Source organism: Camellia sinensis, chromosome 10 (genome assembly GCF_055761805.1).
Source record: "Camellia sinensis isolate YWXY chromosome 10, ASM5576180v1, whole genome shotgun sequence".
Taxonomy (NCBI): Eukaryota; Viridiplantae; Streptophyta; class Magnoliopsida; order Ericales; family Theaceae; genus Camellia; species Camellia sinensis.
In genome coordinates, this window is record NC_138970.1 from 171151979 (window position 1) to 171174237 (window position 22259).

Below are 22259 nucleotides of genomic sequence, written 5' to 3' on the forward strand. Positions count from 1 at the left end.
ATAAGTTACTCTTTCAACCAAAGGTGCTGTGTTTGAATCTTGCAAACTTCTTTTTATGTGAAACAGACCACTTGGATTGAATTCTGCAGCTGATTCTTTAGTAATTGGATGTTTATTCTGTTAGCCTGTAAAGAATTTTTCTGTGTGTTATTGTATAATTTTTTTTTAGATGCCTTCTGCTATGAGTTAGGTCATCTCAAAAAAAAAAAAGAAAAAAGTGCACACAAATAATTATAACAGAAATGATACAGAACCCTACAAACAACCCATTCTCACGACCCCATGCACATGTTAGAGAGATAGGAAAAAACAAAAAACCAAAAACACACATGACCAATCATAATCATTTGGGAGTCCCCCAAAATGGGGGTCCCAAGTATTTTCCTAATTATAATATGTAAAGTCCAAAGGATAACAGTAATGATAGAGACCCCCACAAAACACAACCCCACAACTCCCAAAATGATTGGGACCATTCATGTCTCTGTCAGAGATAGAAAAAAAAAAATTCAAACACATCAATAATCAATGCATCAGTGGGGGTTGTGGGGTCCTCCTTTGTGGGGTCCCAAACATTTTCCCCAAGGATAAATTGATTTGCCCCACAAAACTATGCTTCTCATATCCGGAGGAGCATTCTTAAAGCTAAACCAATTCTGAAGAAAGCCAGGCATCAAGTGGTTTTTATTCAACCCACCTTAGATACCCCTAATCTGGATAGTCAATGATTCATTATTTTTAAATTGATTTAGGGCACACAAGTATGTTTTAAATCAGGATACATAAAACCATATAACAACTATATTAAATTTCATATAAATCATTTCAAGTATATTACATATAATATGCTTACTACTGTCCTCCTGAACTTGTTACATTATAATTCCTGTATAAAAGTATAATGATCACTTCTGTTATTACCCTTGAAATTTGTTTTTTTTTTTTAGACCCCTCAGAGGCTAGTCCTCTACTAATCAATACTATAAGAATAAATTTTACAGTCACCTAGTATTAATTACCTCATATAAGGAGATAAGTCAGAGCTCAGTATGAATGATATCATCTCTGCTGTGTTTTGGAGGCTCAACCTCATTGGTCTGTTCAATAATGAACTTCTTGTCGGAGGAAGTCAGGCATTCTGCCGAAGGCTGCACGTATCCGTACCCAAAGCCAGTAGCGGAGTTGCAATAGGTCTCAACTGTGCCATCAGTTTTTCCTAGGTTGATGTTGTTCAGGATTATGTGTTTGCACGGAACTGTGTCGCTGCAGGCAAATTTCATGGCCCTTTCGCTCTTTGAAGTCCCGCTAATGTTCCGGTACATGATTTCACTTATTTCCACAGCTTCTGTCTAAAAAAAATAAAAAATAAAAGAGAAAGAAGAAGAAGATAGATCATGATATGTACATTTTTATTGAAATGGTTGCAACTAATACACATTTTTCAGAATTGAAGAGTTTGAACATGTAGGTTTTACCTGATTCTGACAAGCAGTTGGGGAATCACAGTAGAACTGGTCAATGATGATGGGATTTGAAACATCTTCCATTCTCACATTTTGGTAACGTACGGAACGAACGTAACCAGATCCTCCCTACACCAGAGAGCCAGAAAGAGAGGTATCTTTGTCATTCTGAACAAGGTAATGGTTGGGATATTTGGATACATTTTATGCTTTGAACATGTTATCAGAAGGAATTGTTTCTATTAAAAAAGGATCAATCATGATACATTTTCTTGATGAGCTTTGTGAGGCTTGTATGAGAAATTTGGTGACAAGCATATCCACTAGTTGTAAAAAATGTTCTCTAAAACATATTTAGTTGAGCAAAAAATTCGCTTTATATGGTCTACTCCATATGCAGTTTTTAAACCCCTTGACATTTAGAAATAAGCACATCATCCTCTTATAATTTGTGGACTAAAGTGCATCATCTATACCGTTAATGACTTAAACCAAAATATCCCTGTACGCATAAGTAACCTTAACAGTGTGCAAAGTAAGGGCCATTCGTCATCTTTTTTGGGCAGAAAAGGTGTTTTAACAGAGCCATTCACATTGTAGGCATGTGTTTCACATTGACTGTTAACTTTGACAGAAAGTTTGGAAGTGCACATTACTCCACAAACAATAGGGAGGCTATGTGCTTATTTATAAATGTCAGAAGGTAGACCGCACATAGAGTAAAACCACATGGGGGTAAAGTGTTCAACTCAACCACAGAAGTAGTTGGTAATGAAAATAATGTGAAGTGCTGCTTCAAAGCATCACAATAATCATTTTCGTACTCCTTTGAAGTATAATTCCCTAAGATAACTTTTAGACTTTTCTCATTCAAGTAACAGAACCAAATTCTTGATCTCTTTTTCCTTATAGTCCACCCCTCCCTCCTCCCAACCACCAAAATTAAAATTTTAAATTAAAAAATTTGGTAAATTTCATCATCATGATATTGAAAATTGCTTGATTCTAATAATGTACTACCAGAATTACCTGCCAAGTTTTAATCCGAAGGCCATTGGTAGTCTCCCTGAGGAATGCTGTATCCAAGACGACCCTTGTGACTATGCCTGTGGAGTTGGCCTTCCCAAGGCTTCCTATGCTGGAAGACAAAAATTATGCACCAAAAGATTGAGCATGGACGACCTCTGAAACCATGGAGCTAATAATTCTAACAATTTTCACGTACTTTATGGGTTCTAATCACATTTATTTACCCCACACTGAGTTTCAATTGATATAACAGAGTAGTAAATAGAATAAGTAACCAATTATCAACAGCTTAATTTGAGTGGGAATAGATTTTGAACTACATACCTAATTCCATGACCGGGTCCGCAGTAGATTGTCTTCATCTTGATATTTGAGCTAGCATTGACAATCGAGATGCAATCGTCCCCTAAACAGAATATCAAGAACCACTAATTTGTCCGTACCTTGTGACAACAATCATTGATTTTGTATGACGTAGACGTGCTATTCATATGTTTTATTACCATTAGCGGAGTGACAAAAGAATGGAAACTATGTACGACTAATAAGGTCAAATGCATTTAGTTTTTTTTTTTTTTTTTCTATGAAAAAGTATGAGAAAACAGAGGGTGGGATTTGGGAACCTGTTCCAATTTTACAGTTCTGGAGAACTACATTTGTCGATTCAGTGATATGGATTCCATCAGTGTTTGGACTGTCTTCTGGGGAAGAAATTTGTATATCAGACAAGCGCACAGAATCACAGCGGGAAACGACGAAATGCATCTGTTGGCTGTTTTGAACAGTAAGGCCTTTCACCCTTATAGCTGAGCTTGAGTCTATAGTTAGTGCCTGCAATGAACTCTTCATATTACTTCCAGAGAGAAAAAGAGCAAGAAAATAAAAAATCAATTTTAAATTTACTAAATATTGTTGTTTTATGAGAAATAAGATCCTTACAGTTGGTGCTCCTACGCAAGGCTGTCAGAAACAAAAGGAATAAATAAAGGAAATCAGAGGAGGACGAAAAAATGGAATTTGTTTATTGGATCCAAGTAAATGAGTAATTCAGAAAAATTACATTAGACTTGTTCCTTTTGCAAGATGCCTCCCACCATTTGCTGCCCGAGCCATCAATAACTCCACTGCCCTGGAAAAGGACTCCATTTAGTTTGGAAAAATCAAGCCAAATTCGTGGGTTTTTTTTATCCCAGTTTTTCGGCTCATCTGGTGCTACAATTGTTCCGTCAATCTGTACCCAACAGTAATAACAGGAAGAAGAAGAAGAACGTATTAGACATGACCATAGCAGTCCAGTATGATATGCAGCAAAAATCTAAGACACACCTCTCACCTTGTCCCTCAAAAGAAAATTAAAAAAAAAACAAAAAAGTTTTGGAGATTACCTGAACAACTAACTGGTCAGCACAAGGCCCTATAAATCTTGTTGCATTTACTAGATAACGGCGTCCTATGGGAACCAAGAAAACTGCTTTTGATGTAGAGCAAGCTTGCTGCCACGAGTTTACAAAGGCCTGATAACAATTACAAGAGAGGAAACATTTGATTCAATCAAAACTTGAGAGCTTCAAATAGGAAAGATGAGTCTAATTATTTTTTATCAGGTCATTCTAGATTTCTCAATTATATGTAAATGTAGTTAGAACTTGCAGCCTTTATATGCATTCAAGAGTGAAAAAATGAAAGCTTACATAGATTTAGAAACTATTAAAGCATAATAACCTGGGTATCATCCGAAACTCCATCTCCAACTGCTCCAAAGCTATCCACATTCACAAGAACCTTGTTACCACGTTCACTTGTCCAAAACGGGGAGTCAAAAAGTTCTATATCACCTTCCTCTTCTATGTTCAAGCTTTCTAGCTCTCCAAGAATGGCAACGTCGTCAGACAAATTTCTTTCTGCAGTTCCGTGAGTCACTATCAGCAAACCTACGAAGAAAACAAAGAAGATTTTGTCCATTTTATTGGTTCAGGTGGTTTGTCAAGACTGTTTGATTTACATAAATCAAGTGAAGGCATTGGGTATTAATTTATATATGCAGATTAGTATTGAAAATAAAGGGTTTTGTGAGGATATGTGGCTTGGCTTGAAAGTGCATGAAGGTGTTCTAGTTTCTACATGCCCACACTTCAAGTGTAAGACTAATATTTTGGAGGCCTTTGCTTTACTCTTCAGCCTGTGGTCCAGTGCACTAACATTCACCAGTGAAAGTGTTAAATGGGTCCTAGCCCTCCTGGGGTTTGGATCATGCTTCATAACAAATTGTCAGAAAAACCAACAGTAAAAGTTCCTTTTTTGGAAAATCTCCCATGAAAATGTGGAGTATATATAATGCTTATAGAATGTACAGTTGGAAAAAAAATAATAATAAAGAAAGAATAAGAAAGAGTTAATAAACCGATTGGTGAAACCAAACAGGATAAAAAGATACATCGCACATCATGTTTATAATTCAACAATAGAAACAAGTAACAACAACATTCCATATCAAGGTTTTTTTTATCTCTCTTTTGAAGAGTATTATATATATATCAACTGTGCATAGTGCATATTCGAGCTCTTGCATGCAAGTGTAGAGGGAATCAATCATTAAAATCCTAATCATATATTATATATGCACACAACATACATGTATGCTACAAAATATTACACATTTTCGTTGTCTCGCTTAATTTTCTTATTTATAGACATAAGTGAGTGGGTCCCACTATCATGTATCTAGTGTAAGAATATAGAGTGATCATAAATGAATTTATATATAAAATTCCTCACATATTTTGTATACATATGCAAGTAGATGCCATCTGCCAAGTTATTGAATTTGAGTTTTTAATGAGTTCATATTAAAATTTTGGATGATGATACCATTTGAAGGACTAGGGAAGCAATCATTAAAATCCTATAGTTTGTCTACTTATGATTTAATCATATATTATATATGCGCACACAACACACATGTATTCTACAATATACTACACATATTTTCACTGTCTCACTTAATTTTCTTATTTCTAGACATACGTGAGTGGGACCCACTATCTTGTATCTAGTATAAGAATATAGAGTGATCACAAACAAAATTATAGATAGAATTCCTCACATATTTTGTATACGCATGCAGGTAGATGCCATCTGCCAAGTTATTTGAATTTGAATTTGAATTTTTAATGAGTTCGCATTAAAATTTTGGATGATGATGCCATTGAAGGGCTAACAGCCTAACAACCTCCACAGGTTGTACAAACTTTACAGCATTAAGTATTTTATTATGGCCAGTTGACCAAGGATTCAATGGTAAATGTGATCATTCACCTCAATCAAACTGTAACCAATCTCCTTCCTCATTTTCCTAGCCGTCGCAAGCTCTCTAATTTGCACTGAGGTTTCAAAATCTCCAATTTCGGAATAAAATTTTGAAGCTTGAAACCAGGCTGCATGATTGTCTGGTTCAAGATCCATTAAGATTTTTGCCGCTGTATGTCCCACCATTTCATTGTTGTGGACCCTACAACTTCGCAATAGTGAACTCCACATTACAGAGTCACCCTTCACTGGTGCTTGTTTTAGCAACTTTTCGGCTTCATATAGTAAACCTGCACGACCAAGAAGATCCACCAAACATGAGTAATGACGCCGGTCTGGGTCAATTCCATGGAGAGATTTCATTGATTCAAACACCATTTTCCCCTCTTTGACAAGCCCAGAATGATCGCACCCTGTTAACACTGACAAGAATGTCACTTTATCGAGTTTCTGACCCCTTTGGATCATCATGTCAAGCATTTCAAGGCATTCTCTTCCCATTCCATTCCGGGCAAATCCATTAATGAGCGATGTGAAACAGATGGCATTTGGTGAAGGAAGCTTCTCAAAAACCTGTTGAGAAAGTCTGAGATGACCAGATCTGGAATATGCATCGATCAGTGAACACGAAACGGCAATGTCAGATTCAAAACCCGACTTAATTGCACAACAGTGAACCATTGTGCAGCTAGAGAGGCTCCCGGAAGTAGACACCGATAATGCTTTCAGTGTCGTAGAGAGACTAACTTCATCAAATCCAATTCCTTCATCAAGCATCAAACCAAACATCTCCACCGAATCTTCCACAACTCCACAGTGCAATAAAGATGTCATTAGCGAGTTGCAACACTCTAGACTTCTCTCAGGAACACCCTCGAATAATGATACTGAACTATCCGTATCTCCACATTTTCCATACATATTGATCAAAGCAGATTGAACATGAACACTCCCACAATCAAATCCCAATTTCAAAACACAACAGTGAATTTGCCTCCCAAGAATGAGATTTTGGGTCCCTCTAGATAAACCCAAGAACCCTAAAAATGAACGAACGGATGGCCTCTTCCCTGATAGCTGCATCTTAGTGAACATTTCAAGAGCATGAAGCGAAAAACCATATTCAGCATAGACAGAAACAATTGAGTTCCATGAAATCACATCCTCGGGTGGAATTACTTCAAATGATTTCCTCGCACTAATCAAACACCCACAAGCAGAATAAAAATCCACCAAAGCATTCACAACAAATAAGTTCGATTCTAACCATCCAAGCTTAATTGCACAACAATGCAGCTGCTTTCCTTCATCCAAAAGCCTCCCATTACCACACCCACGAATCAAATAACAAAAAGTAAGTCCATTAGGTTCAACACAACCCTCCAACTTCATATCACAATACGAACCCAACAACTCGTTTGATCGACCCAGTTCACAAAATCCACGTAAAACCAAATTCCACGCAGCTAAAGTTCGATGTGGCAATTCATTGAACAGCTTCAAGGCAATATCAACAAGACCCATGTGCATATAAAGATTAACAAGCGAACTACCCACAAATATGTTCATACTGAATCCCAACAAGATCACCCTGCAGTGAACTTGAATTCCTACTTGATAAAACCCATTGTCACTACAAATGCTCAAAACAGATGAAAAAGTGGATGGACTTTCTTTAATTCCATGGGAAACCATTTGATTGTAGAGACACAGAGCTTGGTTTGGAAGTTCATATTTGCCATACCCAGAAATTAGCAAGTTCCATGAAACAACATCACGGTTAGGCATTTCGTCAAACAGCTTGAGGGCAGAGTCTAAAGGCCCAGACTTGATCTTATTGTCTATGATTCTGTTACATGAGTATACATTTGATTGAAAACTGGTTTCAAAGTACGAGTTCATTGGCAGTGTAGCAGTTGGTGAAGTCATGATAGGTATGTATTTGCGTGTAAAGATTGTCATGGATCGGCCAATTGATGTTAATTTTGTGCTTTGCATTGTTCATGAGCTCTACGGGAAAAATTTGAAATTTGGCATATATCAACTAGAAAATATTATGGAAGAAAAGCGTATTACTATTCCGATCTAAAAGTTAGATCAAATTTTTTAGAGTCAGATTAGTTGATAAAAATAAGGAAATGAATTATTTTCGGTTGGAAATTTATGCCGTGTCTGATAAAATTAAAAACTGTAAATTGAAAATTAAAAATAAAAAATTAAGGCATGGGATGTTGGAAAAAATTTAAAAAGTCAAAAAATTAAAAAAAAAAAACAAAAAATTTATCACTATTCACAAATTAAAAATATAAAAATTAATATACATAATATTTTAATATAAACCAACTTTACACTGTTCCAAACTTGAATTGATGGGAAAGTACTGTAAAATGAACAAAAAAAAATTACATATATATATTCATTAAGTTGAACGGATGAATTAAAAATAAGTTGTTTGATATGTGTAATATAAAATATAAAATTTATTATTTTTAAATTGTATATTTTAATTTTTATGTTGTGACGATGAAAGTGGTGGTAGTGGTGGTGGTGGAGTGGCATGGTGGTGGTGGTAGTAGTAATAGTAAAATGATGGTAATGTTTAGGGCAATAATGACAATGGTGATGAAACTGGCGGTGGTGGTGGTGATAGTGACACTGACAGTGACGATGATGTTAATGGTAATGGTAATGGTAATGGTGGCATAGTGGTGGTGATAGTGATAGCAGTATTGATAATGGTGGTGGTGGTGATGACTATAATAGTGAGTTTATAATAGTATCGATATTTATATTTAATATTTATAAATTCAATCAGAATTAAATAAGTTTTATGTGATTTAAAATTTTCTTAAATTGTAGCCTACATTTTAAAAGAGACTTAAATTTTTAAATGATATCAATTACAATTATCAAACAAACTTAATTAATTATCACTTATTAATTTAATTTTAAATGCTGAATCATATTATCAAACACTTTCTTCCGTTGTTATTTAGCTTTGGTGAACCCATCTCAGGATCCATTTGATTATTCACGTTGTTCATCTTGTAAAATTTATTAAATAATGGGTACATAATGAGCTCACATTTATTGCAAAAAAATAAAATAAAAATTAGACATCTCATTCTCTAAAGCCTCATTTGGGGTGTCTTAAAAAACTCAAAAAGTTACTATCTTATTTAAGTCATATCACCTCTCTACTACATCAATTCAAACCCAATCTATACCCAACCCATATTTCATAAAAATTCAAAAAGTGCACTTATTTAGATCATCCTAAGCCACCCCTAAGTTTGATGGTAATGTTGGGCCTATGGGGCCCACCACGGGTCCCGTTTTGATAATCCGAACCAATGACTATGTAGAACTCGTCCAGTACAATATGTTTATAAAAAATCACATTGATCGGATATTGCTAACTACATGATCAAATCAGTTTTGTATAAAAAAATGGATGGTATTATAGTTAACAGTTCACAAAAAAACTAACACGATCAGATAGTTATTGATATCCAATTAACTTGATTTTTTATAAGCATATAGTACTCGACGATTTCTACACATTGAACGGTTTCGATTAGCAAAACAGGACCCGTGGTGGGCCATCACGGGCCAAAAAACACCGTCAAATTCAAGCCCGAAAAAGGAGGCAATCATTTCCTATCTCCTAACCAGCCCACTACATTGCTCAAACTGTACGGGCTACTTCACTAACTTCTCCTATACACTTATTTATACAAATTTTTAATACACATTTTTTCGTAAAAAGTCAAAAAATTAACTCAAACATCTATCTTTTTTTTCTCACCTTTTTAATTTAGAAAGGCAAAAAATGAACTTATTTAAGACATCCCAAACAACCCCTAAATTATACTTGTCATAATCCGATCATAGAGTTTTTCTTTTTCTTTTTCTTTTTTTCACTTTTTTTTTTTTGTTTTTTGTTTTTGGTAGGTAACGTGATCCGACAGTGTAATTTTTTACTTTATTTTTTTAAAAGATAAATATATTTAAAAAAAATATAATCTAATTATAAAACTATTCAATGTGTTTTACTTCAGTTTTCTGAAGTTTTTTTTTGAAAAACGAGTTTTTTATTTTTCGTATTTTTTTTTTATTTTTAATAAATATTTTTTAATTTTTTAATTTTTTTTTACTTTTTTAAGGTGCAGCTTATTTAAATATATCTAAATAGTAAAATATTTATAAAAAAATATTTTAAAAAATTAATAAATACACAAAAATACAAAAAAAAATATATTAAAATTTTAAATTTTTTTGATATTTAATATATTTTTAATTTTTTTTTCACAAATATTACTTTTTAATGTATTCTTCAATTTTTTTATAGTCTACTTAGCATGTCCTACAAGATTAATAGTTCACGTCACTAACGTGGACCTAAAAATGGGGCCAGCCCAACATCACCTCTCCATGACTGGGCCTTCGGCTTCATCAAAGCAAACTACAACATGGACACTGAGGAAGTAAGATGTCTCCATAGCTGATATCCAATTTCCCAATAAGTCCTTGGACGACACAGAATCAACCACATAAAATGAAGCAATCTCCACCGTATGATATGTATGACCAGAACTATTTTATGTTGTTAATTATGTGTCTGTAAACTTGTTTTAAAAATAGATAATAATAAAAAAAATCAAAAGGAATTTGTTTAAGAAACTAGCAATATCATGCACAACCAAAGGAAACATTGATGACTCTTAAAATCAAGAACTTCATTTTTACTCAATTAACAACCAACAAACAACAATCCACTGTTCAAAAGGGCTCATTATTTTATTATATATAACAGGATGGATATACATGAAGCATATAACAGACCTGAAGACAAAACAAACCCGGAATTTTAAGCTCAAACTTCCAAATTAATTATATCAACATGTTGATGCAATAGCTTCCACAAGGGTTGCTGCAAACTGCATTTGGGTTGCTTCGTCGATCCTAGAAAAGAGAGGAACATGAACAAAGAGAGATTTGTGACCTCTCTGTTCTGCAAACCGGAGAGAATGATAGTAGACATAATTACATACAAAACGGCCTGCATCATCGGATATTGTTGCATCAAAGCCCTTTTTCTTCAAGAACTGCAGGATTGCCTCAACAGGGCAAGAAGTCTTCAACAAAAAATGACTGAAAAGTTAGGAGGGAGATGGGGGCACTGAAGAGAGGGAAATAGATAACCAATGCATAATAATCACCATTATAATAATGATGATAGCGCTTTGTAAAATGGCATAACCTACATTAGTAATAACAATAACAAAAATAAAAGCATTGACCCATTGGACTTTAAGTCCTAGATAATACATATACAGAATATCCCATCAGATAGCTAAGACCATTCTAACAAATCATCTTTGTACAGAAAAACTCCCCATAGCGATACTCATTTGTAAGTTCCTTATAGACACATGATTGGCCAAAGCTGACGGTTCTACAATTCTATCCCAATCTTGGTTTCAGGGTACATGTCCTTAACCATGTTTGCTATGCATTATGTGACATGTCCTTGGTTTAGTTAAGTATTTCTGCCGGGATACAACTGCTCCAATACCTTAAAAGCATTATTACTCTAGAAATCCTTTCATATGCCGAATATAGTGGCCTGGGAGGGGTGGAGTAGGTACAGACCTACCCTTTGACTATTTTGGACAAACTGGATGCCCTCATATTCGAACCCACAGCCTCAACGTTACTGGGCCAAATTTTATCCCCTAAATCAGTGGCTCATATCTCCTCTCAAAAACATTTTCATCACTTGCTGAAGGCACAAAATAGCTTCCATTGTCCCTTCAATGAAATTAAATATCTCTCATACACTTGCTAAATTGATTTATTTTTTGCTCAGTAACTCTCCCAAAGTTTCATGGAATGACAATATGAGTCATGGACAAGGTCAATACCAGAATGGTTGTTGCAATTCAGGTTCAACTCTGGCTATTATTTCCTCCATTTGATTCAGCATTTTCTTAGCATGTATTTATTACAGAGATTCTCTTCCCACATAAACAAATCCTAAAGGCATTATGTTAAAACCTATCACCTACTTCACCCACTAAACCTAACCCACTACACCACTACCACCTCACCTACTCCACTAAACCTAACCCACTACACCACTACCACCTCCACTTCACCTACTCCACCTACCACCTCCACTTTACCTACTCCATCTACCACCTACTACCACCTACTCTTCTATATATAGGAATCATTGTAACATTCAATAAATCAATCAATAATACAATCATTTCTCTTTATACATTAAATTTCTACATGGTATCAGAGCAAGGTTAAGCTCTTGGTGCTCTTCGCCTTCTGGCGGGCGGCAACTTTGCCTTAACCGCCCGCCAGACCTCAACCAATTAAAACCTACCAAAACCTCCAACCACTGCAGCAACTCAAACCACTGCTAGCTCGAATTGACGCCAACTCTTCTCGCAATCAGTGTTTCATTTCGGCCTACTGCAGATACAGATTGCCTTGCTGCAACTCCGGGCACCGTCGCCGACCATCCCAACTCGCATGGTTTGCATGCTTCGTGTCCAGCACCTGCAATATTGCTGCGTCTGTCAGCCGTGACTGCTGACCACGACGCCTACCCAATACGTCGTTGGTCCGTCCATCATCCTTCTCATTCACTGCTCATGCGAGCTACATGTGCTGCCGCCGACCTGTTCTAACTGTCTCGGTGCCGTGTATGTGTTCAGATGTAAGAACACAAGACATGTCCTCTCGTCCCAAAGTCTCCACTCCTCTCACCTCCCTCCGCCGCCTGGCTGAAGGTTACTGGTTGAAACAGTCCTCGATGTCTCCCTATGCAGATTTTGTCACTGCAATGCTTATTCGTTCAACTGGCCTAAATCTTCAAAAAGCATATTCTCAAAGATTGAAATCACTAGGCCTTGTTGGACTGTTGGAAAATTCAGAGATTCTTTCATCTGGGGATATGGCTGCTCTGGTGTACTTATGGAATCCTTTTACCATAGTCAGTTGTGTGGGTTTGTCTACTTCTCCAATTGAAAATTTGGTCATCATACTGTCACTTTATGGAGCTTGTACACGACAAATTCCATTGGCAGCTTTTGGATGGGTCATAGCAACACATTTGTCCCTTTATCCTGCTATTCTGATTGTACCGGTGATTCTTTTATTAGGTTATGGTCCAGATGCTCCCCCAAGGAAATTGTTACTGCAAAGGAATTCCTGTGAACTGACAGGTCAACAGAAGGAACTGAAAAATCAACCAGTGCAACTAATTTGTTTCTCTTGGAAACCAGTTGTGTGTTTCTTCTTGTGGGCATCCATGTGGGCATTCTACGTGTTAGTTCTATGTGGCATTTCTGTTAAACAATATGGTGGTCTTCGGGAGATGTTTAAGAGAACTTATGGGTTTATTCTCACAGTGGAAGACTTGTGCCCAAGTTTGTCATCTTGTTAAAGCAAACAAATTCACTCTCTCTCTCTCTCTCTCTCTCATCTTTCCACTTTCAAACCCACAATCCTTTTTTTTAATCAACCCACTCCCTCACTTTCTTTAAACCCCTCTTTCCCTCACATGGGCTTGTCCCCTCTCTCTCATCCGTTTGATTTCAAAATCCATTATTTTTATTTATTTTCTCCAAACCACTTTCCTTATTTCCCCATCTTTCATTTTGATTTCAAATATATTTTTATTATTTCTTTCTTTATTTTTCTTTCACATTATTTTTTATCTTTTTCAAATTCCATTCATACCATATAGCTTTGTACACCAAACCATAATTTATTCATCTCAGGGATTAACCCCGATCACAATTTTACACACACACACACACACACAAAAAAAAAAAAAAAAAAAAACAACAACAACAACAACAACAAAAAACCAAAACACAACACCAAAATGTTTGTTTTCTTTTCTGCAGACGGCCACCCACCGACCTCACTTCTTCGCCTATTCCGCCGGTCTTTTCTTCTTGCCTCCGTCCTGAGCGGCCCTTGACGGTGTTGCCTCCGTGTTTCCCACTCCACTGGGCACGATCACTCCACCCTGCTCCTCCACTGCAGCATATGGCGGACCTCCAAATCGGAACATAACGGTGGCCTTCCGCTTCAGCTCCTTATTTTCCGCCCTTAGCACACTTATCTCTGCTCGCGCATCCTTATACATGCGCTGGAGCAGAGCCAGTTGGGCGTTTAACTGCTGCACCTCATTTGTCCTACTCTGCAGCCGGTGCGACAAGTTTGTGACTGCAGTCATGGTTTCCACACATGACTTCAATGTATACTGATTCGCCTCAATATCTGATTGCGCTGCCATTCTTTGCTCCACAGACCGCATAGGAAAGGTCAACGGAGCAAACTCAGGGGCGTTTGGTTGAGGTTCAAGGGCAACCGCACCGGTTATCTCTCTTGTGGACTCGTTGAGGTCGGGAAAGAGAGTAAGCAGACCACGGGACGAAGAGGCCATATTCTGGGTAGCTGAACGGGAAGACGAGGCCATGTTATGGGTTGCTGAGTGTTTCAGAGAAGGGTTGGTTATAGAATGGCAACAGAGTGTTCCAGAATCTCTTTCTCAGAAACGGAAGAGTTTTTTCAAAGGATTTTCGGCGGTTTCAGACTGGTTTGCACAGCCTCCGCCTCAACCTTGGTTAAATAGCCGAGGCAGACACGCGCATCATGCGCCTCTCAGCGCTCGCCGACAACATGGGTGCTCCTTTTGATAGGCACGCCTTTTGATGACACGCCTTTTTATGGATTGGGCACGCCTTTTGATGGCACGCCTTTAGAAAGATTGGGCACGCCTTTTGAGGGTGCGACTTTTTAGGGGTCCGACAAGACATTGTAAACTGTCCCGACATTGATTCCGGTTAGCTCCTTCATGGGTCCGACAAGACTCTGTAAACTGTCCCGACATTGATTCCGGTTAGCTCCTTCATGGGTCCGACAAGACTCTGTAAACTGTCCCGACATTGATTCCGGTTAGTTTCTACAAGGGTCCAGCAAGACTCCGTAAACTGTCACAACAACTGTCACAACATTGTCTGCTACAACGGTCCGACATGACCCCATAAACTGTCTTCTACATCGATCTGACACAATCATCCAGTGTCCTCTACAACGTTATGACACCACCATACAGTGTCTTCACCATCGGTCTGACACGACCATACAGTGTCTCCTATCCTCTTTTATTTTTATGTATTTTCTTGTTTTGTTACTCTCTCCAAACTCAAGTTGGTTAGTTTCTATCCCCCTTGAGTTTGCGGGGGGCTGTTAAAACCTATCACCTACTTCACCCACTAAACCTAACCCACTACACCACTACCACCTCACCTACTCCACTAAACCTAACCCACTACACCACTACCACCTCCACTTCACCTACTCCACCTACCACCTCCACTTTACCTACTCCATCTACCACCTACTACCACCTACTCTTCTATATATAGGAATCATTGTAACATTCAATAAATCAATCAATAATACAATCATTTCTCTTTATATATTAAATTTCTACACATTATTCAGGTTCTACACTAGCCAACTATCAAGGATAATGGTGAATGCCAAAATTAAAGAAACCCACTGTGGACCTATCAATTATGAAGTTAAGAAAATAAAAATGAACCCATATTCGTCTGAATAAAATCTGGTCTATCCAAATTCCAAACAGTCCAAGTAAATTTGCTGCTTTTAATCAATCAAAATGCACATGGAGTGAAGCCCCCGTTAAAAAACTTCAGATACCTGTTTTATATGTTTTTCAAGGCACATGTAGCGGTATTCAATTGGAAATTTAAAACATTAGCTACCGTCACAGATACTGTTGATTATATTCCAAGAATCTTGTAAAGGCTCAATTTGGAGCGAAAGTGCAAATCATTGATATTCCTCTACGGAGTATTGATATGAGACTGAAATTACATTGATGGCAGAGATCATGTGTTTAATCTAATATTTGCCGTTGGTAACTTCAAGGGTTTGTCAAAGGGATTGACAATATCATGCCAAATCACAAAAAGAGGAGAGTGTGAATTACCTCTCTTGCTCGGGAAGTTTCTCCATCTTCATGGACTATTGGACATTGCTGCAAAAATAAAATAGACTTTAGCATGACTTTGGAAGTTTATTTAACTTCAAATGAGAAATGCAAGTACAAGAAAAAAGTTTATACACCTGAGGTTGCCATCCAAACTCGTCTGGACAACAAAAAGTGGCTTCATTTACTGCCTGCCGCTCAATTGCAAATTTTACTGCCCCGTTATTGACCCCGAAGTGAAGCTAAAAAAAGGCAATGAAGGTAAAGGTTTTTAAGTTACCAAAGACTAATTGATAAAACATTGAATCACTAAGGTAGTGTTTGGTTCATTGGAATGAAGATGGAATGAAACAATCAATCCATTAGAATGTCCATTCTCACATTTGTTTCACTAAAAAAATAATAAAAAATACATTACAAATGAAATCATCATTCATCATTGTAAGTGAATGGTCATTCTGAAGAGATACTAAGGAATAAGCATTCCATTACATTCCACTTTTATTCCAGTGAACCAACATAGCACAAGGGTTTAATAGGCTTGTAACTTCACAATATCATTCACCAACTGTACTGTAATATCATATGGATATATGCACCCTAATATGACTTTATTGCAAATTCTCAACTGCATAGTATGCCTAAGCAGCATGAATGAGACATTTATTGTACTATGTTAGATGACAATAAGTGGTCTCTTATCACCAGTAGCAGCGATAAGCATGCGCAAATACAGGAGAGTGATTAGCATTTACCCTGTGATTAGGGGCATTGTTTGGTATAATGATAAAAGCTCAAGTTTGTCTGAGAGCACATTGCACAACAGTGCAAAGCTTAAGTCTATACCTAATTTTACTCTTCCCAGCACCCTTGATCAACCAGGACTAACACTGGGTAACAACTGACATCCTTTTCTAAACCTAATAAGTCTAAACAAAGTACACATCCTATTGTCATTATGGTTAGTTTGCATTCTTATAGCATTAGTTTCAGAAGTAACGATTGAATTTTGTTCAATTCCTTTTCATTCTCATTGGGACAGTCACTCCTGAAGATTATTAGATTGCTCCAATTGCAGTGCTGTGCTCAACCCATCAATGCATTAATACGCATACATTGAAGATAAATGTGTGCAAAATTATGAGATGAAAAATAAGTTCTCATGTGAGGATGTAGAAACATGTAAATGAGAAAGCAAGAATGAAAATTTTTTGGGTAAGGAAAGATGTAAATGAGAAGAACAAAGAAACCACATTTTTTTTTAGTAAGAAAGAAAAAAAATGTAGAACCCACTTAGAAAGCAGAAACAATTGAGCAATTTACAACATAATTTTTACAAAAACTTAAGAGCATGTTTAATTCACCCATTAATCACATACTCTCTTTCTCTTTCAGCATGTGCTTCAGTCTCTGTATGGTTTTGGCAACTTATAACAGACGAACAGCATGCTGAATGGAAATGAAAACCTTTCCCTAGAATCATTAAAATCATATTTCAATAATAATTAAGGGTCTCTCCCACTGACCCAATGCGACTCAGACACAACAAACTTATGAGTCAAAACCACCTTCAACTCCAGTCACTCTGGATGTCACATTTCCTTCATGGGCTTGATCTTATCCAAGTAAATGCTTACAACATTCTGCAAAATATAAGTGTATGCTGCAGTTTTTTTGGAGAAATGCTTGGCAAAACAACAAACCTTTAATCATTAGTTTCATTGGGAAATAATTACAAACCTTTACTCTTTCAATTTGAAAATAATTACCAATTTCACCAAATTGCCTCCATAGATCAATTACTAAAATTATAAAGAGTCGGGTAGTTAAACCAACCCATACGACTTGTCCATTGCTCGAATTCCCATTCGCGACACCCAATTCCATGATCTTGTACAGCATGGGAAGTGCACCATCTCCAGCAGTCTCAAGAACCGTGCAGCTCCCAAGAGTAACGCCATCCAGCAAGCCTCTCTTTCCAACAAAAGTCTTTAAATTACTAACCATAGTCTCAGTAGGATTCTCAGCAACCCCTTGGAATTTCTTGAATCCAGTCACATGGATGGTCACACCCTTTGGCCCCTCAGACCCCATCTCGTTGCTGCGTACTTCTATGCAATTCCAATGCTTAATGTATACTTCTACTAAAGCCTGTGGTGGACACATCAACCCGTTTAAATATCAATCAGACCACAACCACCATGACCAAAATTACCTACCACTAAAACAAATAAAAGTAGATGTTCACATCAATAATAAAAGTCTTACTCAACCCAACTGAACAATGGAAGTCTTGAGAACATGTATTATCCACTGAGTCGTGATATGCAAATAGAAAATTCATACAAAATTATGTGGAGATTGCTTTTATTTACAAATATGCCACCGCCACAACATTCTTGTAGCAAATTCTGTATAAACATACAAATTTCACAAACTTTTTTACTGACAGATATGGCATAAAGTAATGAATTTTGTTATTTGAAACGAGACCCACTAAAAAATTACATGATAGGATGAAGCTTACTTTTTGTATGTCAAGTTCGTAAATTTTGTTTGTTTGTATAGACAAATTAGTTCAAATTATCACAACAACCAACAATGAATAACAAAAATCACATATTTCCACCATGTATGTGCATTTATTTTATCAATCACAATGTCAAAGAAGTGTAAAGCACAAAAAAGCTATATGAGGAACACAGTAGACTCAAACAATGAATCAGAAAAAAATTAAAAATTTTAATTTGATCTAAACCCCCAACTGATCGATCTAAACAAAACACTTTAAATCAGAAAATATGAAACAGAAATTCGTACTATCAGATTGCAATTTGAATACAAAAACACTGCCAAAATAAGATCAAAATTTTGCAAGAATTAGTAATTGAAATGAAATCATCACAAATACACACACACACACAGAGATATATATATATATATATATATATATATATAATCTTGTAAAGAAGAATAATCAAAAGAACATGAAAGCTTCGAAAAGAATAAGATGAATCGAAAGTCGAAACCTTGGGATTGTCCAAGATTGTTGAGTCTCTCTCTCTCTATCTGCTCTACTCCAGGAAAAAGATTGCCGTCTTAGAGAAGAGAGACGAAGAAGATGGGGCCATTTTTGGCCTTTTATTTGGGCAATTCTATTCTCACCCAGGCTACGCAAATGTCACAGCACATTATTTGCAGTACTATAAAATTTGAAAATATAGGTTACCTCTCCTAAAATTTTTGATAAATACAAATACAGCCTTTATAATATCAATAATTACAATAAATTTTTGTTTTTTAATCTAATAATGTCAAGATCTCTCCATTCCGTCAAGATTCCTCCGTCTGCTTTACACAAATGATGTTAGTACCCTGTACAGGCAGCTACTAATTGTATAGGCTACTAAAAATAACCATATTACCCTTGTTTTTACATGCGAAAAGATAAAAATGACAGAGGAAGAGAAGTCAATCCAATAAGAGCTTTCACTCCTAGTCCTACTGGCCGACCGCCTCATCAAATCTGCCAAAAAAGCTTAATCCTCCAAGTCCGATTACACTGATCTCACCAAGCAAACGGATCTGCTCTCCCTCAACCTCCGATTCACTATCCACCTCATGACCACAACCACGACCACTGCCCAGTTGTTTCTCTATGAACGCCTCGTTTGCCGCATCATTGCTGACGTCTCCAAAACCTTAGAACGAGCCCTAACCCTAGTTCACAAGTGTTAGCAGAGTAGCGTTCTTCAGCAAGTGTTCGCCATCACCACTAGCGCCGACTTTTGCAATGTCTCCGGTCTCCTCGAATCATCCATTGCCGACGTCAGCCGACTCATCTCCACCGCCAACAACAACATCATCCTGGCCATGCTCTGGTCCTCCATCGCCTCCGTCCAAATGGAGTGCCTCCTCCACGACCGCCACGACACCGCCAACAATCTGGTCTCCCTTTCCTGAGACAACAATCGTAACAAGAAGATGATAGTTGAAGAAGGTAGAGTTATACCCTTGCTCAAGTTGTTGAAAGAAGGGGCCTCTCCTGATGCTCAAATAGCCGCCTCCACTGCTCTTTTCGACTTGGTTAATGATCAGGACAGGGTTTAATCTATCACCCGGGAGCTGACTGTACCATTAATTGTTGACGTTTTGGCTAATTCCCCCATCAAAGTTAAGGTTCTGGCCAAGAAAATGCCCTTTGTTCACAAAAAACGAAAATGCCCTTTGGTGAGCCTCATCAAGTCGACGACCGTGACAACAACGTGAAAGCGACAAGAAATTCAAAGATTCGACACATTTTTGCAACGTTTCGGAGCCGGTGGTACCTGATCATTGCCTTGGCTTTCCCTGCTTGAATACTGCAATAATCTATAGTTTCTTGAGAAAGTAGCCTGTTTGGTGCAGCTTAAAACCTTCTTATTTGAGCTTTTAACTTAATTTAAGCTATTTTGATGTGTTTGGTTTAACTTAACAATGCAATTTATAATTTTTTGTAAGTCAAAAATCAGCTTATTTTTTGAGTGAGGTGGGAGATGTTTAATTTATAAGTCAGAAATCAACTTATGTTCATAATTATAAGTTATAAGTACTTTCTCACAGCTCAACCAAATAGGGCCAGTGATAAGAAAATGTTGGAAGACATAGGGGCAAAAAAACAGTGAAGAGAAACTGAAATCAGGCTTTCGGTTCTACATTCAAAATGTTTGTAAGAATTTTGTGATCCCAATAACAACATAGGTATATATAATTACAATATACAAGGGTATTATGTAAAGTTTTTAGGGAACAGTGGGTTCTGAAATTAAAAACAGAGCAGTGTAAAGATCAGGGAAAATTGCAAATTTTCTAAGAAAATTTAAGAAATGAGAGATTGAAAAGGAAATGAAAAGGAAAATCTACATAGAAATGGAAGTAGAAGATTGTGTATACATTAATATATAGAGAGACAAAGAAAACAACTCTTTATCTTTTTGTCTTTCTCTCTCTTTGCCTTTATCTATCTCTAGCTTCTTCGTTTTCTTCACACAAATCAACCTTCTTCACATTGCTTATTGTCGTCTCTTTCTTTATCTTCTTTCTCTTAGGAATTCAATGTGTATTGAAAATGTAGCTGATTAGGGATTTTGCGAATAAATGGCATTTTTGTCTTTTCGTAGGCAAAAGTAAGGGTAATATGGTCATTTTATATAGGCTACTAGCATTGTTTGTGTAAAATAGACAGAATGTGAGAGTCTTGACAATGTCAGGTAAAATAGGAGAGGTTACTATAATTATTAAAGTCACATGGGAGGTCCATGTATTTGTTAGAAACCTTAGGGGAGGTAAGTGTAATTTACCCTAAAAATAATTTGTTAGACATAAATAATTGAATAAAATATATATTTAAATAATTTATTTTTGTTCAAAATAATTTTTTCTGAACATTTTATTTTTTGGCTCAACGTTTATATTTGGATAACATAAATAATGTGTGGTGTTAAAATATGGAAAATGCCTATAATTGATTCATTTTGAGGATCTGAATTGTTTATTTTTATCAAATTTTATAGATAGATCATTCACAAAAAAATAAAAATAAAAAAAATAATAAAAAAAAACGAATCCAATAATCACTTTTACTTCAATATAGAAAATAAGGCAGTAGATACACACATTGGCAATCTCCATATATGTATCTGCTAGTAGACTATACAAGCACGATCAAAGCCATTTTACTAGTACTAACTAAAAGGATAGGCATCTAACCACACAGGTTTCTGGATTTTTACTAATGACACACAAGCCAACATAGATAATAATCACAACCACATCCCCTAACTAGATTCGCCACAATATTCACTCATTTTCTAAAAAATAATACGTTTTAATGTATAAATGATTACAATCAATGTTCAAATGGAAATGCATGAGTGAATGATTTTAGTTAATCTAATTCTCATGTAATTTCTACAACAATCAAAGCTATCCTCCACTGATAGCCCAAAACAGATGTCTCTATTCAAAATATACATTTCAAGCAACATATATAAATTCATAATTTTGAATTTGGCGTAACAATACTTGTTCAACCACCATCCAATTCAACAAGGTTCCAAACATTTTCCTATCATTCTTCTCCTTACTAAAAAATCAATAATTTCCAAAGATAAATCATTCATTTTTTTTGAAAATAATTTTAATAAAATTATATTGTTATGATTATTCAATCAATCTATATATATATTTTTTGTGGAAGATCTGCTCTTAAAATCCAACAATATAAATTATTCAGATAATTGAAACTAATCTCATGGTGGTCCCATAAGGCCCAAGCACATCCAAACACAAACCTACTCTAAAATAACAATCATTGGGAGTAACTTGATGTGGACCGCCTCGGAGAACTCCCGCTCTCTGCGCCGCAGGGG

The 22259-nt window shown here is 36.3% G+C and overlaps 2 protein-coding genes across 3 annotated transcripts; one reads left to right on the forward strand and one right to left on the reverse strand.

The window, feature by feature from the left end:
* Positions 1 to 791: 791 nt before the first annotated feature.
* Positions 792 to 20741, reverse strand: LOC114299225 (Pectin lyase-like superfamily protein). Of its 2 annotated transcripts, XM_082893315.1 has the most exons (15): positions 18879 to 20741; positions 17686 to 18000; positions 15987 to 16091; positions 15850 to 15897; positions 10849 to 10936; positions 6671 to 6700; positions 4215 to 4357; positions 3878 to 4006; positions 3553 to 3723; positions 3432 to 3452; positions 3116 to 3323; positions 2817 to 2898; positions 2493 to 2601; positions 1476 to 1592; positions 792 to 1349 (listed from the first exon to the last, which is right to left on the reverse strand). In XM_082893315.1, the coding sequence occupies exons 2-15, from the start codon at positions 17941 to 17943 to the stop codon at positions 1038 to 1040; spliced, it is 1821 nt and encodes a 606-aa protein (XP_082749441.1). In that variant the 5' UTR covers positions 17944 to 18000; positions 18879 to 20741; the 3' UTR covers positions 792 to 1037. The 2 variants fall into 2 exon arrangements, 1 of the variants encoding a protein (XP_082749441.1); XR_014343149.1 differs by lacking the exons at positions 10849 to 10936; positions 15850 to 15897; positions 15987 to 16091; positions 17686 to 18000; positions 18879 to 20741 and having other exon boundaries at positions 4215 to 4423; positions 5808 to 7951.
* LOC145801539 (uncharacterized) lies at positions 10523 to 15311 on the forward strand. The gene has a single exon (XM_082893316.1). It carries the CDS (start codon positions 12481 to 12483, stop codon positions 13261 to 13263), a length of 783 nt encoding a protein of 260 aa, XP_082749442.1. The 5' UTR covers positions 10523 to 12480; the 3' UTR covers positions 13264 to 15311.
* Positions 20742 to 22259: the final 1518 nt, after the last annotated feature.